We start from the raw sequence: 20,754 nt of genomic DNA, 5'->3' as shown, positions 1-20,754 counted from the left end.
AAATAGTGTGTAAAATGTTTATTATCATTTTGGGGAAGAGTTCACATATGAATTTTAATATGATACAATCGTGGCGTAGCTTCTGAAATTTAACAATATCACCAGGTTCTTGAAGGGTTATGATAAAATAAACATTATCGGAAATGTTACTTATTACTGATCCATGAGTAAAGCCAGTAAGTTGTCATTGTGATTGTCTTCAATTAATTCTGTATACAATCATTGCTCAAACAATAGCCAACACATGTTTCTTCTTTAACTGCATACACAACTGAGCAGCAGACAATGCGGTGGTTGATAAAAGATTCACACAATTTTATAAACATAAAAAAACAAAAGCCGCCATCATGTTTGCTGGGCTTGGCGGTGTTATTAAACGCAATCAGTTGACCAGTAAATACTGTCGGCTTTATTAGCTGGAAATTGAAAGGGTATGAAATTGTACATGCGTTCAGCTTAATTTTTTTATATAAAAGTGACTCATGACTATTGCAGGCCTACTGCACTTAGTTCTCGGGTTTTACATGGGTATGGTGTTTGTTTATGAACTCGTTATTAATTTCCTATTTTTTTAAAAATTATTTTATTGTTATGGAAAAGCAGGTACACAAATGCAAGTCATTCTTTGCACTTTGTGGAATGATTAGTAGTTTTCACACATTTCTTTCGATATTCACAAAATCTGAAGTAAAAGTTACATGTACATTAAAAGCATGTGTTGATTGGTAATTATTCTTGCTATAGTCATTCAAACGAATAGGCGTACAAGCGTTAATTTTTGGAAATTTGCAATGGCAGTACACGGAAATGCATATGAGAAAATGTTAGCAGTATGAAATTTGTACAGACACCGTTCATCACTTTCAAGCAAAGTGAAATGCATGCCAATGAAATTTGAAAACAGGTCCATTTCTTTTGTGAGAATTTGAATTTATTAGAGAAAGACATCAGAATAAGTAAAGTCTGGCTAAAACATTTTGACTTTGTAGAAGAGTGTTGTTATTTTAGTTGTGTTAGATATTCCTGAAAATTTGACTTTTTATTACAATATTAGTCGGCATCAAAACATGCTACACAGCACCATTAGTTAGGCAGTAAGACCCTGACACCCTAAACATAAATATCAGTGTCGAGGTCTTTCATGTAGGACGATGTCTCCCCTGATATTTATGTGTTGGGGTATTCCCCCCCTCAGCCCCCTCCAAGAGCTGACCAAAGTTGAAATCTCAAAATAGAAGGTAGTCAAAATTTAAGACATTTGGAGAACAGCAGTTTATTTCCATATAAGCAGTTATCACATAAGTAGAAGGTATGGTGCAATAATAGACCTGTTTTGGTGGGTATAAAGTGCAAAAAGGAGTTCTTTTTGTGAGAAATACTTACCATCTGTGGGTGGCTGAGTGGTCTAAAGCGCTCTCCGTTACGGATCACTGCCATCTCATCTCTGTCTGTGTGGGTTCGAGTCTAGGATTCGGAAAACGTGGGTATATGAGAAAGCTTGCCAGTAGCTTCTTGTGGGTCAGTGGTTCTTCCTGGGGTTTTCTAGGGTTCTTCCTCCACCATTAATACTGACCGCCATACATAGCCTATCATGTGCTGAAATATGGCGTTAAACCCAACAACAACAACTACTTACCATCTGTGAAAAGGACTAAGGATGGTTTTACTAAAATGATTCCAGATATAATGTGGTAGTCCATAACCCAAATTATGCCAGCTCCCTGTATTAATTTATATACACATTTACAGTTATCAGCTTTTTAAAGAGCGTAGTGATTGTCTTGCTAAATGCCTATAATGATCACACATTTTTTCTTAAGCATAAAGCCTCTTGTCTATCAAAATAATAAATAAAATAAAACATGAAATAAAAAAATTTTACTGTTAGTGCAAAACAAAACAATTTGTGAAGTATAAATATTGATTGAAACTATTAGTAAAAATGTATGGGTCCTTTTCGCAAATGGTAAGTCCTTTTAGTGAGAAGGACCCATTTTATCATTTTATCTTGAAAACAGATATTAAATGCTATATAAAATGAGTTGATACAAAAACTAATCTCATTCTTCAAATAGAAATGCTTATAAAAACTTAGCAAATACGTACTGGGTCCATTCTGCAGACAGTAAGTCATTAGCGAGAAGGACCTATTTTTAACACTTTTTACTAAGAAAGATATATTAAATGCTGTGCAAAATCAGTTACTATACAAAATAATTTCATTTGTGAAATAGAAATGTTGATTGAAACTTAGTAAAACTGACTGCAGTCTTTTCATAGATAGTAAAGGGTTGTCCATTAAGGGGATGTCCATTTAGTTCATACAAATAGAGCGGGAGGTTTCTTTAAAACCCAAATGCATACACTTGCATATGGGGAGGAGTCTATTGATAATGTACCTATGGATAGGAAATGGGGTGGTGGGGGGCTCGATAATAATTTGTCTAATACATAACCTGTTTGGCTGGGTTCAGTTGGTATTTGAATTTTAGCGTACACTAGACAAACTTTTTAAATTGATGCAGCCAGACATTCAATGTCAGTGGACTATCTCTTTAATTAAAAACGTTAATATTATTAATCCTTGATTGTTTCTGCATGGATTAAATATATAGGCCATTCTATATAATTTGGGGGTGGGTGGGGTGCATCAAGCGTACGTTCGCAGATGTGTGTGTGTATAAAAAAGTATGCATGTGTAAAGGGAGGGGTTTGGGGGGTCAAGCTTTACCAGATTTTTGCATATGTACTAAATGGATTGCCCCTAAGTCCTTTTCATACTTTATGTTAAATTGATATATTAAATCTATGTAAAATGAGTTACTACACAAAATAATTTCATTTACAAAATAAAAATATTGATTGATACTGCAAGTAAAAACATCCTTTGTCTTTTTCACAGATGGGAAATTCTTTTTGTGAAAAGGAGTCCTTTTCACACTTTATACCCACCTGACCTGTTTTGGACTCTGGTTCAAATATTATTTTTTGAAAACTGCTGAGAGTTATCCCCCATGTGTGAGAATATATAGTGAGGGCTTTTGATTATTTACCACACCATATGTGTATTTTATTGCATTATAATTATTTGTAGAGATTTATGAAATCATTTTCCAAAACATTTCTTTTTGAAATTGACAGCAGCAGATTTGAGATAAATAGAGACACATCATTCACCCATGAGTGTATTATCTTCAAAGGTCACTCACTAATCAACACTGATCAAAATAGTTGAAGCATAATATAAAACTGAATAAAAGTGTTAATGTTTAGTCCAGGTCATGCTGTTTAGCATATAAAATTCTAAAGGTTGCAAATAAACACTGACATCACATCATAAATGGCATGCAAGAAATAACTATATCATTTGCAAGCTTGTGCTCTGTGACCTGATTTTAGGCAAGTCAGCTAAGTTATCAAGATCCTTGATTGTCTTACCTCTGGCCATGCAGCAAGCTTTTCATTGATCAGGATTACATTGTACTTTGATGGGCTGGCTTTGTTTCGAGGGGTTTAATGCAATTTTTCAGCAATTATGGTAGGCCTTACTTGGTAGCCAGTATATTTAGTAGAGGAAGAAAGTAAGAAGACCCTGGGAAGAACGACTGACCCATGGGAGCTACTGGCAGGCTTTCTCACATACTAATGTTGGTTGAACGGAGACTCTGACTCACATGGACAGAGGTGAGATTTGTGAGTGAGCTGTTATGGGAGGAAAGGTCGATACATTGTTTTGATAAGGTGCTCTTCCAATTTCAACATCGAATCCCCTTTCCAATTCATCAGTTTGGAAATGAGGGCAGTGTTCTTGGCCTTTCATGGTGTATCAACCAAATAAGAGGTCACTGCATGAAGGTCCTCAACAACACATCAGTGTTGGCATACCTCATGAGACATAGGAGCACATATTTTCTTTGCATAAGAGTTTGGAATCTCCTTCGGTGGGCAACCACAGCAGGAATTACCCTCAGAGCTCACCCAAGTCCTGGCTAAAAGACTTTTGGTGGACAGTCTGTCAAGGAAAGAGAAGATGGTCTTCGTAAATGGTTGCTCCACCAATCTATAGCAGAATCCCTGTGGTGACTTTGGGGGACTCCTTTGGTGGATTTTGGTGCAACCAAGCTATAAAAAAAACAAGCTCCCCATTTACATTTCCTCAGTCCTTTGCTGGAGGGCCTGGGCAGTGTATGCTTTCAGCCTGAAGTGGGATCATATTTTTGCTTACATAATTCCACCTTTCAGGATGATCCCTAAGGTTGTAAAAAAAATCATGTGCTCCACTGCTTAGATCATTTTGATCTCTCTATGTTCCCAGTGATCGTGTTGCAATGATCTGCAGATGAAACATACAGGACCTTTAGAGGAGTGACCTCCTGTCAGAGCAAATGCTACAGATTCTCCACCTTCATTCTTGGCTTATCATTAATCATCTCTACACAAAGAAATGTTTTTGATCAGAGTTGCCAAGTGCATCATTCAGTACAGAGGAAGAATGATATCAGTACATTGGTACATCAGCACTTTCAAGATTGGAATTCATTCGGAACATCACTGGAATTCATTCTGAATACTCTGTACTGTTGGACTTACGATAGAACTATTAGGACTGTTCAAGATTTAAGTTACAATACTGTTAGTTCATTTAAATTTTTTTTGGTATTTTTGGAAAATAAATTATATTTTGAATTTTACAAAACTATTTGGTTTTCACACTTTTCTGTTACTTATTTTAAGACGATAGAGTTGTAACAAGTGAAATATAGAGAACATATGACATCCCAATATTTCTTTCTAGCTAAAACACTGCAAATAATAGCACTGCAAGTAAAAATGATTTATTGATTTCATAGTTGTATTTAAGGAAGGCCATATTTATGCAACCATTGTTTTGGTAATGGGTCAGGGTCATCTCAGAAGGTCATCTGATATAAAATGGAACCAAAGAGAAGAAGCACATGATCAAGGGATTGTGACAAGTCATTCACAATTTTAACAAATTGTGGATTATTAGTTGGTGAAAATGGAATTTTAAAACAATATTAAAACATGACAATGTCTTAAAAATCCTTGTGTGGATTTTACTTACATTTGAAAACTAAGAAGTAATTTCTTATCAGTATCACAATGCCATGGTCAGTGATACATGACAGGATTTCAGATAGTGCACTGAATTAGATGCAGCATGAACAAACCGCACAATATGGCTGTATTGGTAAACAGGGAGACGTGCATTATTTGTTTGGATTGCAAATTTAATGTATGGATTCATTCCCTTTCATAACAGTTAAACGTGTACCCCTTACCATTTACTGTATGTACTGTCTGTAGTCAAGTCCAGCAGCAAACAACATAGACCCTAATCTGCATAATGCATCAGCAGACCTGGGTCTATCTAGTTTGATCGGAGTAATCAGTAGAACAAACAACATACACCTTGACCTGCTGGTGCATTATGTCATGGTAGATCAGAATCTATGCTGTTTGCAGTTGGACTCAACTTTCAAGAGAGTATATATATATATATATATATATATATATATATATATTTGTTGTTGTAGGGTTTAACACCATTTTTCAGCACATGATAGGCTATACATGGCGGCCAGTATTAATGGTGGAGGAAGAACCCATGAAAACCCCTGGAAAGAACCACTGACCCACAAGAAGCTACTGGCATGCTTTCTCACATACCCACCCCACGCAGACAGAGGTGAGATGGCAGTGATCCATAACTGAGAGCACTTTAGACCACTTGGCCACTCTGGGCCCATATATATATATATATATATATACATATATATATATATATATATATATATATATATATATATATATATTACCACGATCAGAGCAGACCTACCCACTGCTCTGTACCCTACACTGGCTATCCATTCGATCCAGAATCAAAAACAAAATTTGTTCTCACTGCTACGTTTCACTGACAGACTCCAGTCCAAGATACCAATCCGACCTCACCCATGTGTACACACCAGCAAGATTCTTGCGCTCCTCTTCTGACAATCTTATACTCATTATTTTGCATACCAGGGCCCAGCAACGTGGAATGAATTGCCCACTGAACTTAGACACAAAGACACAGTGATCCCATTCAAGATAACTTTTAAAACGCACTTATTTCGACTGCTAGAACAAACTTAAAGACCTAATAATGTTTCCTACCTTAAATATTTTCAGCATGTTTTGTATGTTTTCTAATTTCATGGTGTTTGTTTTTTGTAATCATATCATTATATATGTTTTTTATGTTATACGTGTTGTCTAATGTTATAAAGCGCTTAGAGCTTCTAAAAATTAGATGCTACGTATACAAAGTCCTCATTTTATATATATATATATATATATTTAGAAAGAGAGAGAGAGATATAGATATATATAGTGATCAGAGTTTATTACTTTCTGTTGATGGATGTTTTTTAGGTAATGTTTTTAATGATGATTAGGTTTTGTAAACATTGTTTTGTTTTGCAGTAATGAGAGTTGAAAAATAATAACTTGTACATTACATTTCAGCTGAAGGATGGAAGAATTTGGAAATGAAGTTCCACAATACCAACTGTGTGGCCTGAAGTTCCGGTTCTACTCTGCCAAGGAAATTGCATCCCTGAGTGTAAAGGAGATTAGAAACCCACAGACCTTTGATAGTCTGCTACATCCAACTCAAGGAGGCTTGTATGATCCTGCACTAGGTAGTTCTGATAACTGTAAGAGTGTTGATATTTGTCTGCACCTTTGAAAACATACATTTAGCACTGGCAAACTTATAACATTGATGAATGACTAAACACATGCCATAGCGATTGATTACAGTGTTGTGGTGATGTTTGAAACAAAATGAAGGAGATAAATCTGCATTTATGGAAATGCAAGAAAATTTTGAGATAACAGAAAACCTACTGTATGTCATATACAAATTTCCATTTTGTCATTTGGATGCCATATTGGTGGTGTAAATGCACAGAAGGTGCCTCTTTGTAAATTATATTTACTTGCTAATCAAGTTTATTCCCTTGTGTCCTATGATTTATTTTGTTGAGAAGGGTAATTAAAAAACACTTAATTTGTGTAGTTGTAACTGAAAGGTCAAGTTGCTTTAAACAGATTGCAGGGGAAATTGATGCCTCTACATCACTTGACGAGCAATTATCAAGGAAGCTATTGTTAACTCATATTTAACTTTTTTATCACTTAAATTGTTTTGTAAGTGGAAAAAAAAATCAATTTGCAAGATTTTATGTCTCTGGCTTTTTCTTGACAATTTACTATTATTAGTTATACTGAAATGCAAGAGTTTGGGAATAAGTAGAAACTACAATACAGATTCAAATGTAATTTGTATTATAATTTTGAATTAGGAGAAAGAAACAACACTGAAGTCTGATTTGTTCAAACATGAAAGTTTGTGGGGTTTTTTTCCATGAAAGGTCCTTCTCTGCTGATTAGGTCGAAGCAGTGGAAAAATAGGGAGAAGTGAGTGTAGAGTTGTCAGAATTTAGGTTTACAACAGTTGCTTTAAATATATAAAAAATTAAATTGAAATATGTAAAACAAAAGAGATACATAGACATTAAAGTTTATAAAATATTAAAATTGTTGTTATTTTAATTCTGTATAGTTGCTGTTCATCTTTGTTATTACAAAACACAGTAAGCTTCAAAATAGGTTACAGTTGAAATCAGGTTACAGATGTCGAGGTACAAGTTCTTTTTTCTTGCATATGTTTATTTTTTCTCACAAGCAGACCATAAACCTCCACAGTAAAAATAATAAAAAAATTGGCTGGAATCTTGCAGATTGAAATAAAATTGTAGAAATAATTGTTTAGTTTTGGTGCAAAAGTTGATTAAAATCATAAGATACAATGTTAAGATCATAAGACATCATAAGATATAATGTTAAGATCATAAGACATCATAAGATACAATGTTAAGATCATAAGACATCATAAGATACAATGTTAAGATCATAAGACATCATAAGATACAATGTTAAGATCATAAGACACAATGTTAAGATTGTTTGAAATTGCTCATTGAGCAGAATAAACCCACAAAAAGTGGATTTTTTGCTTTAGAATACAAGATTTGCCAGGCCATATGATTTTGCCAGAAGTTTTGCAGAAATGACCCTTAAGATATGGACTTACAGAATAAAAGCACAAATTATGGAAATATGATTCTTTGTGGTAAAATCCGGATACTGGCTTGTCTGTGTTTGATTTAGATATGGGCATCATATTAGATTCAGTGGAATTGGTCAGGGAAACAGACTAACTTAAGCAGAGTACCTCAGACATTTTAGACTGCATATGTTGTTGGGCAAAGCTTGTGCATGATCAAGCTGTTGCTTTTTTTTTACAATGGCATCCACAAAGGAACATGTCAGGACCAAATTGACAATAAACCTTTTAAAATGTTTTAATTGTGCAGAAGAATAAAAGGGAACATTCAGATTCTTGGGCAGAAAAAGGAGGACGGGCAGCTTTTACGTTTAGTGGTCTTTATGTGCTTGAGTATGTCACATGGTGGAAAAGATGATTGCCTTCATAATATTTTTTAAGGATTATGTCAGGTTGAGGATATCAAGGAACCATTGAGCACCGTAGGGTTTGGAACTGCAGTGTGTGAGACTGTACTGGAGATAATTAAGGTTGAAGTAAACTGTACAAAAGTTTGAGTTGAAGACAATGTTAACTGTTGCAGCTTTTGGATTATATTATTGTGATACATCCAAACACTGTTGGCACATCATCACAATCCAGGTCGGGGCACATTAGTACATTAGAGACTACAGGCCCCTCAACACTTTAAATATTGGAATTTATTTGCAATTTTACTGGAATTCAGTCGGAACTTCATACATTTGTACAATGTTTAGGACTATTGGAGACTATTCACAATACAGAAAGTTCTTTTTAAATTTTCGTTTTGTATTCTTTGGAAATAAATTATTTATTGAATTTGACAAAATCTGTTAATTCTCTCTCGTTTTTTTAACTTAGTTTGAAACCGTAGAGTCATAACAATTTACTCATCTTGTATTCCAGGTCCAATCGATCGAGATGACTTGTGCAGCACTTGTGGTCAAAACTACATCTTCTGCCCAGGACATATGGGGCACATCCAGCTGCCTCTTACTGTCTATAATACAGTCTACTTCAAAACTTTGTATCAGGTAGACAAATTAGAATGCTCTTCATAATGACAATTATGCCAACTTTTCTAAGGCAAGGTCCATGCTGGGCCCAAATTTTGGAGTTAAGTGGCTTCTCTCCCCAGTCAGTATAGTCAAAGTGGTGGGAAAATAAAGATAAGTGATTGTGTCTGGTAACCTCATGTGTATATTTCAATTGCCAATGTACCAGTAGCTTCTCATGGGTTGGTGGTTCTTTCCAGGGTTTTCCTGGCTTCTCCATCCACCATTTATACTGGCCGCCATGTATAGCCTATCTTGTTCTGAAAAATGGTGTTAAACCCTACAACAAACACAACAACATATTTCAAATGAAATTGGGAAAAATATCGAGGTACAAATCTCTCTTAATGCATTTTAAAGATGGAATAGTACATACACTGCTTTACTTTTACTTGCAGTCAACCTATAAACTTCAGAGTAATGATTTGCACATGGTTAGGCTATAAATACATATAATTTCACCCACCTCGGCTTTGTTTGTGACTTTTTTGCAGGAATCTTATAAATTGAAATGTAAATGTTGGCATAAATAATTAGTTAAAGTATATGTCTTTGGTACACTTCTTTGACTGTTGACCTATCTCTAATGCAATTACTACTGACAGCATCGAAATAAAATAAAATAAAATATGATGATACTTCATCATCATTTCCTGTTGATAAAAATGATGAAACCAAAAGGTCATAACTGATTCGAGAATGGAATGGACATAATTTGGTTAACAGCATTGATAGAGGAAATTGTTAAAGTTACATTGAAAATTAAAGAAAACAACAGACACTCATCTTTTCCTGATTAGATGGTTGTTTCAACATGGAGTTGTTGCTAAAACATTGTTAAAGTATGCTTTGAATGAAAAACTGACTTGCAGTAGGGCAGCCATTGTGGCCATCTTCTTTTGAATGTTGTTGTTATGGGGTTTAACACCATTTTTCAGCACATGATAGGCCATGCATGGTGACCAGTATTAATGGTGGCAGAAGAACCTGGGAAAATGCTGGGAAGAACCGGCGACCCACGAGAAGCTACTGGCAAGCTTCCTCACATACCCACATTGGCTGAATCCTAGACTCGAACCCACGCTGACAGGTGAGATGGCAGTGATCCGTAACAGAGAGCGCTTTAGACCACTCTGCCATTTGGTGCCCCTCTCATTTGAATGTAAATTTTTCATTGGCATACAGTTTCTACTTGCTTATAAGTTGAGTCAAACTACAAATAATAAGGACCCTGATCTGCCATATCATAATGCATCTGTAGATCAGGGTCTACATTTATTCTACTGATTACTCCTGACAAACTGCATTGACCTAGATGCCACTGTGTTATGCGATGGCAGATCTGGGTCTGTGCAATTTGCAGTTTGACTTGTCTTTGAAGCATGTATATATGGTATGTTTTCACCAGAACAGGTCTTGTAATGCATAATTAGTCCTGAAGGAGTATAATGCAGATCTGACTACATGTATCAACATGTTCACATAACGTGAACAAATTTGAAAATCAGACATACTTGACATATGGGCCAAGTCACATGTTTTTATTCTTCACGCTTATGAATTCATTACCAAATAAAAAAGATTTTCTTATGAGGAAAAAACAAAGGTTTTGTTTCATTTTTAGCTCCAGTGACTGGTTTTTGCACCCTTTTTCTTCTCTGATTTGGTGTCCCTTGAAAACAACCCCTGTGCAAGTACACTGCTCACACATAGCTTGCACCAGCCCTGCCTGCCTGCCTACCTACCGACCTACCTACCTACCTGCATGCATTCATACATACTATAAATTAAAAGGTATGCCACTTATAAGGTACGAGTGGTACTGATTTTTCTCTTGAATAATTTAAAACACTTTATAACTTAGTTGACATTGTTTTACATCAGTGGTTACCATCCTTTTTTTAGCCACAATCCATATAATTTGTCTAAGCTGTACAAAGCCATTTCCACAATTTTATAAGTTTCTAAAACCACAAAAAACCATCTTAGTGACCTTCTGTGACCCTCCAGAACATTCTCGTGATCCTGATTTGGGTGATGACCTGTGGTTTGGGAACCACTGTTTTACATGAAGGGAAATAGATGATTTTACTAAGTGACAGAACTATATGAGCACAACTACTCGACATTCAGAATTTAAACTGTGAAGGGAAACAGATGATTTTACTAAGTGACAGAACTATATGAGCACAACTACTCGACATTCAGAATATTTAAACTGTGAATAACTTGAAACCAAGTGATGCCATACTCATACAAATAGGAGTTGTAATTTTGGCATACATACATACATACATACACATACATACATACATACATACATACATAACATACATACATACATACATACATACATACATACATACTGCTTATGAATGCACTTACAGACATGTACATATATACATGCTTTCATATTGAAAATCACTGATATTTTTGAGTTAGGGAAAACACTAGCTGGTGGGAGTTGTAAGCTTGGCAATATTTTTTAGTATCGTAGTTTTACATTTATACAGATTCTGAAGTTTTCGTGCTTTGAGTGCCATCGCCTCCGGATCCGCTCGAGTCATACCAACCTATTTGTCAGTCAGTGCCGTCTGCTTGATAGCGGTCATTTGGTAGCTGTAGAGCTGTTGCATGATTACTTCTATCAGCTGATCAGTGAGCATGGAGAAAACATACAGTCTGAGCAGATCATTATTGAGAAAACAACAGAGTTCACAAACAAACTGCTGAATGGTAATATAGGTTTTCTTTTGCATAATGCAATTTACAGCAGCAATAAAAAGTGATCCTAAGTCTTTCTTTGGGTATGAATATGAGCAAGTTTTTGTTCACATTTTAAATTTAACATAAAATGGGATCAGATTGGATTAAGATCTAAATTGAGACAAAAAAAATTCATTGCATTTGTACAAGAACGTTTTTATTATCAAACCTTGTACATTGTAAATACTTAAGACAGTTATAATATTATTTTTACCTCAGAATATCGCTACATAGCCAAAGTTAGTAAAACTTGTATGAAAAATTACAGCCATTTGATAAGATTACATGTGCCAACCACCATTTACAACCGCTACCAAGCCCACTATCACCCACACCACCCAATATAGAGCACTCAACAGCAACCCCGTTTGCTAAGTCCTCCAAAATAAGACCGTGTCCTAACTGAGACCATGTTTCCTTTGTCCTGTTGGTGGTCTGAATTGAAAGGTTTAACCAATTATACATACCAAAACAGCATCTTTTGGGAAATATGTATGTGGATCAGACAAATCAGTTATGTCAATGAATCAAGTTCTGGTAAACAATGTTTCACTGTTTTAGTTTAATGATTATGATGGAGGTGGTGTTAATGGGGCAGTGTTATTGAAGGAAGGTGATGGAGGTGGTGTAGTGGGGGAAAGTGTTATTGAAGGCTGATGATTGAGGATGTGGTAGTTGGGGGCAGTATTATTAAAGAATGATGATGGAAGTGGTGGTAGTTGAAGGCAGTGTTATGAAAGGATAATGATGGAATTGGTGGTAGTAAAGGCAGTATTATTGAAAGATGATAATGAAGGTGGTGGAAGGTAGGTGTAGTGTTATTGAAGGATGATGATGAAGATGGTGGTCGTGGAGGCAGCATTATTGAAGGCTGTTGATGGTAGTGCAGGGGTCAGTGATTTTTGAAGAATGGAGGTGTTGGTAGAGATGGGGGCAATCTTTCTGAAAGATGTTGATGGAGGTGTTGGTAGTCGAGGGCAGTGTTATTAAAGGATGATGGTTGTATTGGGGGGTTAGGATTATTGAGGACTGCCCAAGGTTGTGGTAATAGGGTCAGTGTTGTTGAAGGATGATGATGATGGAAGTGGTTGTAGTTGGTGGAGGGGTCAGTATTATTGAAGACTGATCCAAGTGGTGGTAATAGGGGGCAGTGTTACTAAAGGCTGATGATGGAGGTATTGATAGGTGGGTGTAGAATTATTGAAGGATGTTGATGAAGGTGGTGGTATTGGTAGTGGGGAAAGTGTTATTGAAAGCTGCTAATTTAGGTGGTGGCAGTGGAAGGCATTGTTATTGTAGGTTGATAATGGCGGTGTTGGTAGTTCAGGGTACTATTCAGTAATGGAGGTTGATGTTGATGTTGTGGGGTTTAACGCCATTTTTCAGCACACGATAGGCTATACATGGTGGCCAGTATTAATGGTGGAGGAAGAACCCGGGAAAACACTGGGAAGAACCACCGACCCACGAGAAGCTACTGGCAAGCTTTCTCACATACCCACATTGGCCGAATCCTAGACTTGAACCCACGCAGACAGAGGTGAGATGGCAGTGATCCGTAACGGAGAGCGCTTTAGACCACTCGGCCACTAATAATGGAGGTGGGGTTAGTGAGGGGCAGTGTTGTTGAAGAATAATGGAGTTGGTGTTAGTTGGGGCAGTATTATTTGAAGGGTGATGATGGAGGTGGTGGCAATTGGGGGCAGTGTTATTGAATGGTGATAATGTAGGTTGTGGTAAATAAGGACATTGTTATTGAAGGATGGAATTTTTGGTAGTGGGGGCAGAGTTATTTAAAGGCATTGGTAGGTAGGGGTAGACTTTGAAGGATGATGATGGAGGTGATAGTAGTGGGGGCAGTATTATTGAAGGATGATATAGGTGCAATTGCTAGATTAACCTTATTTTTCTAAATAAAATCATACCAAAAATCAGTTGAATGCAGTTGTGGGATTCACACTGATTTTCTATGATAAAAAAATCATGCCCAAAACTCTACCAAATATTGACAAGCCTTCCTTTAGTTTCTTTGTTAAATCCCCATTCCATTTCTAAAGTTCTGTTATTTTTTTCACATGAAGGCGTGAAGTTTCTGCTTAAGAAGTAGATGCTGTCATTGTTCATCAAGACTGAATATTTCATTGCCTCTTAAATGATTTTGTTGCAGAACACCATGAAAGTGATGTAAGTGTAAAGAATATTGAGGCTGCACACATAAAACTGATTGTAGGATTCATAAGGAATTTACTACAACAATCAAAGTGCGATCATTGCAAAGCACGGCGACGAATAGTCCGACAAGAGCAGCATGCCAAGATCTTGCTAGCAGGGACCAGAAATTTGAAAGAAGCTGACAGTTCACAATCTAGGTAAGCTTTTTGCTACATTAAGTTTTTTCTTCCAATTTTACAGTTGTCTGTTTTGCTATGTTTACTACCCTCAGCATTGATAAATATTGTGTTTCAAGAATGTATGTGTAGAATGTATGGGCATAATACAGTACAAAGAATGACATCATCTTCAAATGTAAATAATTTACATAATTGTTTTGGTTTGGTTTATGTGACAATACACATTTTTAGGGATTCCTTTTATCAGGTCTATTAAATTTCAAAATAGACCATCAAGGTCTATGCTTTTACCCAAACTGGGATCATGTTGTGTCTTGTTTAAAGCTAGACTATGAATTGGTGGATTTTCCAAGAGAACTAAATTTAATAATTCACTGGAGCAGAGTACTGGTTATTTTTTTCCACTGCCATGACAATAACATGTATGACCAAGAAATTTGAACTATGTTTTCAGTGGTAAGTATGGCCACCTTGCAAACAGACAGACCAGGATCAAAATACAACAATGTGCATATACATTTTTCTTCATTTTTTTAATATTCTGTTTTAGTTAGAATTGGGAAGGAGAATTATGTTACTAGTGATATTTTCTGTGCAAATATACAGAAAACACACAGAACATAAACATATATTATCATGTTAGATACAGTAAGAAATCTGCTACTTCAGTCTGTTATATATATTGCCAGCCATTTGAGTGTGTGTGTGTGATTTGGATTTTTAACATAGCTTTAACGAATTTTTTAGTCATATTGATATGATGTCTTCAGTGTGAAAGTTTATAGTGATGTCTAGCACTGGGGCATCATGCCGCAGACATGTATTATGATATCCCACCCAGTTGCATTATCTTGACACCAGGCCGACCAGTATTAACACTAACCTCTTAATGCTGAGTGCCAGGCAAGGCAGCTACTAGCTGCTAGTACCATTTTTATAAGTCTTTGGTATGATTCATCCAGGGTTTTAACCTGCAACCTTCCACATCCAAAGCAGACACTCTAACCACTAGGCCACTAGTGCAGTGTGCCAGCCATTTGAGCATGAAATAAAAAGAAAAGTTGCTTACTCTAAGTGAATAATGGATATATTTCATCTCATAGGTAAAAAATGTTTATTTACACTGTCCTGATAAAATATATGTTATTCACTCATTTCATGCAGATATCTTCTATTTATTCTAAACCGTCAATTGCTAATTGGGGGAGGAAATAATTTCACGTGGACTGTGGACCAGCAACAGGAAAATACCTAGCAACACAATAATAGCAGGTATTGCATAATTAAAATTAGTTTTACCCCCCTCCCACTCCTCCCATCCCCACCTCCTTAACTTGTTTCAAGAACTAAGCACCCAAAAATGTTAAATCATGCAAAGGTCCAATGAAACTCACATCTTGAAATATTTTTGTAACTACACTAATTGTACCATAGTGTTATTTATTTGTCCCAATTGGGTATATGTGCAAATTGTGGACAATTATTTCTTATCTATTTTTAGGGTCACTCTGCTTAATATTATATTTGTATTTGCAGAAAATCAGTAAGTGTTGTGAATGAAGATGAAGATGGAATTTCAGATGACTCAGAAAATGATCTTGACCCTGCAGAGCTGAAAATATCTGGCAGCAAAACCACATCAGGCATGACTTTTTTGACCCCAATAATGGTGAGAGATCACCTTCGTCAGGTGTGGAACAATGACAGCACTTGTCTTCAGTGGCTTTTCAGGTCCCTGGCTTACAGTCCATCAGACAACCCCATGGATATTTTCTTCCTGGATATAATACCTGTTCCACCTTCAAGATTTAGACCGGTTAGTTCATAGAGGAGCTTTAGGGCACCATACAATTTTGTATCGATTATTGATGCGTTCTTTACATAGTGAATATAAATTGTGCAAAGGGAATAGAGGAAATGGTCTCTAAATGTCTGTCTTTTTGAACAATAGACCCTTATATGGACATAGTTGTTGGTATTTAATACAAAAGTCAAAACAGGCACTTAACAATTCTTATGGAAATTTTTAAATTTCAAATTGAATACTTTTGGGAATTCTAACACAGGCTTCTGTTGGTCATGTTATGCTATTCTTTATCATGCCAGTATTATTTGTAAAAAAAATTTTCGTATCTCTTGTAATATCTGGGTAAAATATTAATATCATAAGGGTTATTGTATAGTGTATAGTTTATACCAAAGTCAGGTACATAATTTTGTTTTGTTTTATGGATAAATTGCCATTTTTATATTATAATTGTTAATAATTGTTGTTTTCTTTTGTATTGAGAAAGGGCTTTTCCAGAACAAGGATAATAAGTCAACAAATGTCTGTTTATTCATCAAACATATTCATTAAAAACATAATGTAAATTTATACTGCATTATAATGATTCTGTATTACTTACAGGTGTTATTGGAATATAATTGCTCTATAATCATATGGTACCTTTAGTTTCACGTCAAGTTAAAGTTCTCTTCTAAATTATAGGCATCTTTTGCAGCATATTTAGCAAGAAGACACAAGTCAACAAACTAGAATATCTGATGCTATTAACCCATTGAATCCTGAGTACATTTATTTAGTTTCTCGTATTATCATGAATATGACTACGGTAAAAGTATGCCTTTCTCTACTGTTGTTGACTTAACGATGCTGTTCATTATGTATGCAGCTCCTGTAAAAGTCAGAAACTCATTAATTTCAATTTCTTACTCTAAAGTTTTGTTTACAACATAATTTTCTCCACTCTGTGCAAGTGATAAACCATGCATGGATGAGATTGGTTGATTTGTACCAGTAGAATTTGGTCTTGTACTTAACTTTTTCCATCTTTGCTGGTACAAGGTATGGGTAGTCACACAACCCTAGTGGAAACACTGTCCTTTTCTCTAAAATTTTAAGGTGCCTTGCTATACTGGACAGAAGTTAATTGTTACTCCTAGCCTGTTAATGTAGACTTTCCTAGTAATATGGACCTTTAGCAGCCGACTTTGACAGAATCAGTCTTTTTTAGTTTTATTTTGCTCTGTTTTTATCGGGGTATCCGATGATGGTCTATGTGACTTCTTCAGTGGCATTTGTTTTATGTGAATAATATCATAAGGTACGCAGTGAATTATCTTTGTTCAAATTAATTTTTAAAATGTTTTCCCTTTTATTGGAATATGTATCTAAAATACAGTGGCAGTCTTTAGTTGTTTTTTGTGTGTGGTGAGTTTGCTTTACTTTCTCAAGCTTCATTTTTGCAGACGTATAGTTTTAATAATCATAGGTCTTCATTAAGAAACAACATGACCCCAGTTTGATACCTTAATAAGGTTTCATCATTCAGAATATTGCCATTTGGTCCTTGGACTTCATGTGGTTATCACGGCTCTAAGTGTTTTTTCATCATTCACAGCTTCTTGTCATAATTGCTGATAATTTTATGTTTGTCTTGTTTGGTATATGGTATTTAATATTTTCTCCCCAGTCCATTTGCAATTTTCATTTATCTTTGTCCGTTTTCATTAGGTGGGAGGATTGTTTGTTTCTTTCTAGCAAATCATTACTTCTTTCTTTTTTCTTTCTTCATCCTTGTTTTAAAACCAGTGTGAGGATAAGTCTTGCACATTCATTTATATGTCAAATACATTACCTGATCAAATTAAATTTGGATTGACCTTTTGCTACATCCGGAATTCAGCCCACATATAGACTTTAAACTATTGTTTGGTCTAAATCGCATAATAGATCAAGGGAAGTAACTCTTACAGATTATCTCCCCTGATCTTGCTGTGTGTCAAGTTGTAACCCAAATGTAGACAGTTTCACTTCAGACTGTCAGCATTATTTCTGTGAACATCCACTGCAGTTTACACATATGAGACTTTATTTTTTGGTATTTGTAGGTATAATCATAGTTACATGTGTATACTTCATTGACATGTTTTCAGTGGATTTTATAATATTTGTACACTTTGTCAATGGTTCGTTATTGTCAGTGTGATTCATTTGGTGACTCCATTATTCACAACTGCATTGCTTGCAGGCCATTTTCTTTGTTCTTAGGACATCTTGGGAATGTGAGTTCACCTAATTTGACATTGCATTTGATATATGGTATTTATGCTTGCATTTGTTTTTCTTTTTTGTAGTCTTTGTTGTTGTTATAAGGTATAACAACACTTTTCACCACATGATAGGCTGTACATGGCAGCCAGTATAAATGGTGGAGAAAGAACCCAGGGAAACCCCGGAAAGAACCACTGACCCACGAGAAGCTAATGGAATCTTTCTTACATACCCACATAGGTCCAACTTGAGACTTGAACTCACGCACACAGATGTGAGATGGTAATGATCCGTAATGGTGAGCACTTTAGACCACTCTGCCACTTGGGGCCTCCCTTTTTATTAGTAAACTATAATGTCTGTCAAGTGCAAGAAATGCATAAAGTCGTGGAGGAAAACAACTAGTCATGCTTGGTATTTACCAAGTGTCCATCAATGTACATGTGTGCCCTTTGGACTAAGGACATCTGGTCCAGCATCATAAAGATACAGCTTAGAGATTGAGAGGAAAAGGTCAGGGTATTCATCCTAACTCAGAATAACTGACCAGTTTTACTGGGGATGTGGACATATTTCCCCTCCACTAGCCAGAATAGTACCTGCAACGATTCGGCGGTTCGAGTCTAAGATTCAGCCAATGTGGGCATGTGAGAAAGCCTGCCAGTAGCTTCTCATGGGTCGGTGGTTCTTTCCGGGGTTTTCCGGGTTCTTCCTCCACCATTAATACTGGCCGCCATGTATAGCCTATCGTGCTGAAAAATGGCGTTAAAACCCCACAACAACAACAACAACAACCTGCAACGATTACTCTGCCTGACTTTACCTTGCCATTAGAATCCCATTGTGACCTGGAAATCGGGTTGTGTAGATCACCACATAGCAATGTCGACACTTCCAGTCTCAATGGCAGAACAAGGAGTGGCTGGCTGCGGGAATACCACTAAAAGCCCAATAACGAGAGTTCACAATCAGCCCAGATGCCCATTTGTTGGGTTGGGTTGGGGGGGGGGCCAACTTTCAACCAGACTTTGTCATGGTCAGCAGCAAGTGGACACAACAAGAGAGAAGGCTTTTTATATTAACCTTTTAGAAGTGAAGGCTATTTTCGATACTTCTCATTCCAACACACCCAACACCCCACAGATATCAATTTTATTTTCATTGGTATGATAAGATGTGGGACTTAGCGGAAAGTTGCCATGCCTACAGGGATAGGAAAATTGGAACCACTTCCTAATCTTTCCTAGATGATGCCTTCTATTCTCAGATTAGGACAATTCCCGATATAGGGAGGTTGTCAACTTCCATAAGAGAAGTCATCAGCTTCTATAAAGGGAAGGTCTGTGGCACTTTCCCAGGGTTTGCATAAACATGAAAATTCATTAAATTCTGGGAATTACCTTGAAAAGTCCTTGAATTGAAAAAAGTGAGTTTGCTTATGAAAAATGCTTAGGTTTTATTAGCACTAGGAAAACCATGTTGCTGAAATGTGTTTTGAAAAGTAAAAAGAAAGTTTAATTTTTTTTTTAAAAGATCATAATATGATAAAATTGATTTTGGTAAGTTAGTACATGACACTGGTATGTATTGGAATGAGATGTGTACTTTTGCATAAGTGGTATGGTAATTGAATTAACAATTCAAATGGCTGACCTAGCTCACACTTGACCTATCATGAGCTGTGTATATATTGGTCAGTGTAAACATGACCCTCTTTAAAATGGTTGGGTGAAAGTGTTGAAGAGAGACAAAACCAGGCAATTTGTAAGGCATGTGACAAGATATTAGATATTTCCACCATGGGATAAAGTGCTCTCCGGTCTCATGAAAAGTGAGAAACACAGGAGAAATGCAAATTTGTCTGTTGTCACGTTGATTTCATTTTGTGTAACTGGAGTGAAAAGTGAGGCTTCTGGAACTTTACCCAGTTTCTTGAGTGAAAGGTTAACAGTGCCTTCACTGTTATCAGTGATGGCTCGGCCGTCAGCATTATTGATAATTGTACAGCAAAAGATGATGTTTTAAAAGCAAGAATATTATGGACCTAAAGAACTGTGTCTGAACACCATTCATACCATTTGTTACGCAGTTCCAGACAATGTTTCAGATAGTGGCATAGCATGGAATTTGTTTGATATTTTCTTCAGGAAAAATGCTAATTGAAATGTGGATAAGATCTATGAAAAATCATTGAAAATAAAGTCCTCAGAGCTGTAAAAACCATCTTTCCGTGGTATAGAAATTGCCTGCTTTAGCAGGGGTTGGATCACTGACACTTCATGGTGGAATAAATTTGTTAGCTCCCAGGTGGAAAGGTTCTGTTGTCACTTTCCTGTGGAGGTAGGTTGATTGCACCTTGTATCAAGT

At 36.1% G+C, this 20,754-nt stretch overlaps 1 protein-coding gene across 1 annotated transcript in view; it reads left to right on the top strand.

Annotated features, from left to right (window-relative positions):
* Positions 1-20,754, top strand: part of LOC149807187 (DNA-directed RNA polymerase I subunit RPA1-like) — a 125,458-nt gene that overhangs the window by 1,579 nt on the left and 103,125 nt on the right. The window contains exons 2-6 of the mRNA XM_089963294.1: positions 6,532-6,707; positions 9,065-9,192; positions 11,727-11,949; positions 14,147-14,348; positions 15,867-16,146. Of these exons, the coding sequence (XP_089819420.1) occupies positions 6,539-6,707; positions 9,065-9,192; positions 11,727-11,949; positions 14,147-14,348; positions 15,867-16,146 (1,002 nt within the window). The 5' untranslated portion in view covers positions 6,532-6,538. The remainder of the gene's footprint in view (positions 1-6,531; positions 6,708-9,064; positions 9,193-11,726; positions 11,950-14,146; positions 14,349-15,866; positions 16,147-20,754) is intronic.

The sequence above is a fragment of the Sinohyriopsis cumingii genome, chromosome 1, assembly GCF_028554795.1.
Source record: "Sinohyriopsis cumingii isolate HCF-2022 chromosome 1, ASM2855479v2, whole genome shotgun sequence".
Classification (NCBI taxonomy): domain Eukaryota; kingdom Metazoa; phylum Mollusca; class Bivalvia; order Unionida; family Unionidae; genus Sinohyriopsis; species Sinohyriopsis cumingii.
Note: the sequence above shows the minus strand (reverse complement) of the source record. Positions and strands in the feature narration are given on the sequence as shown.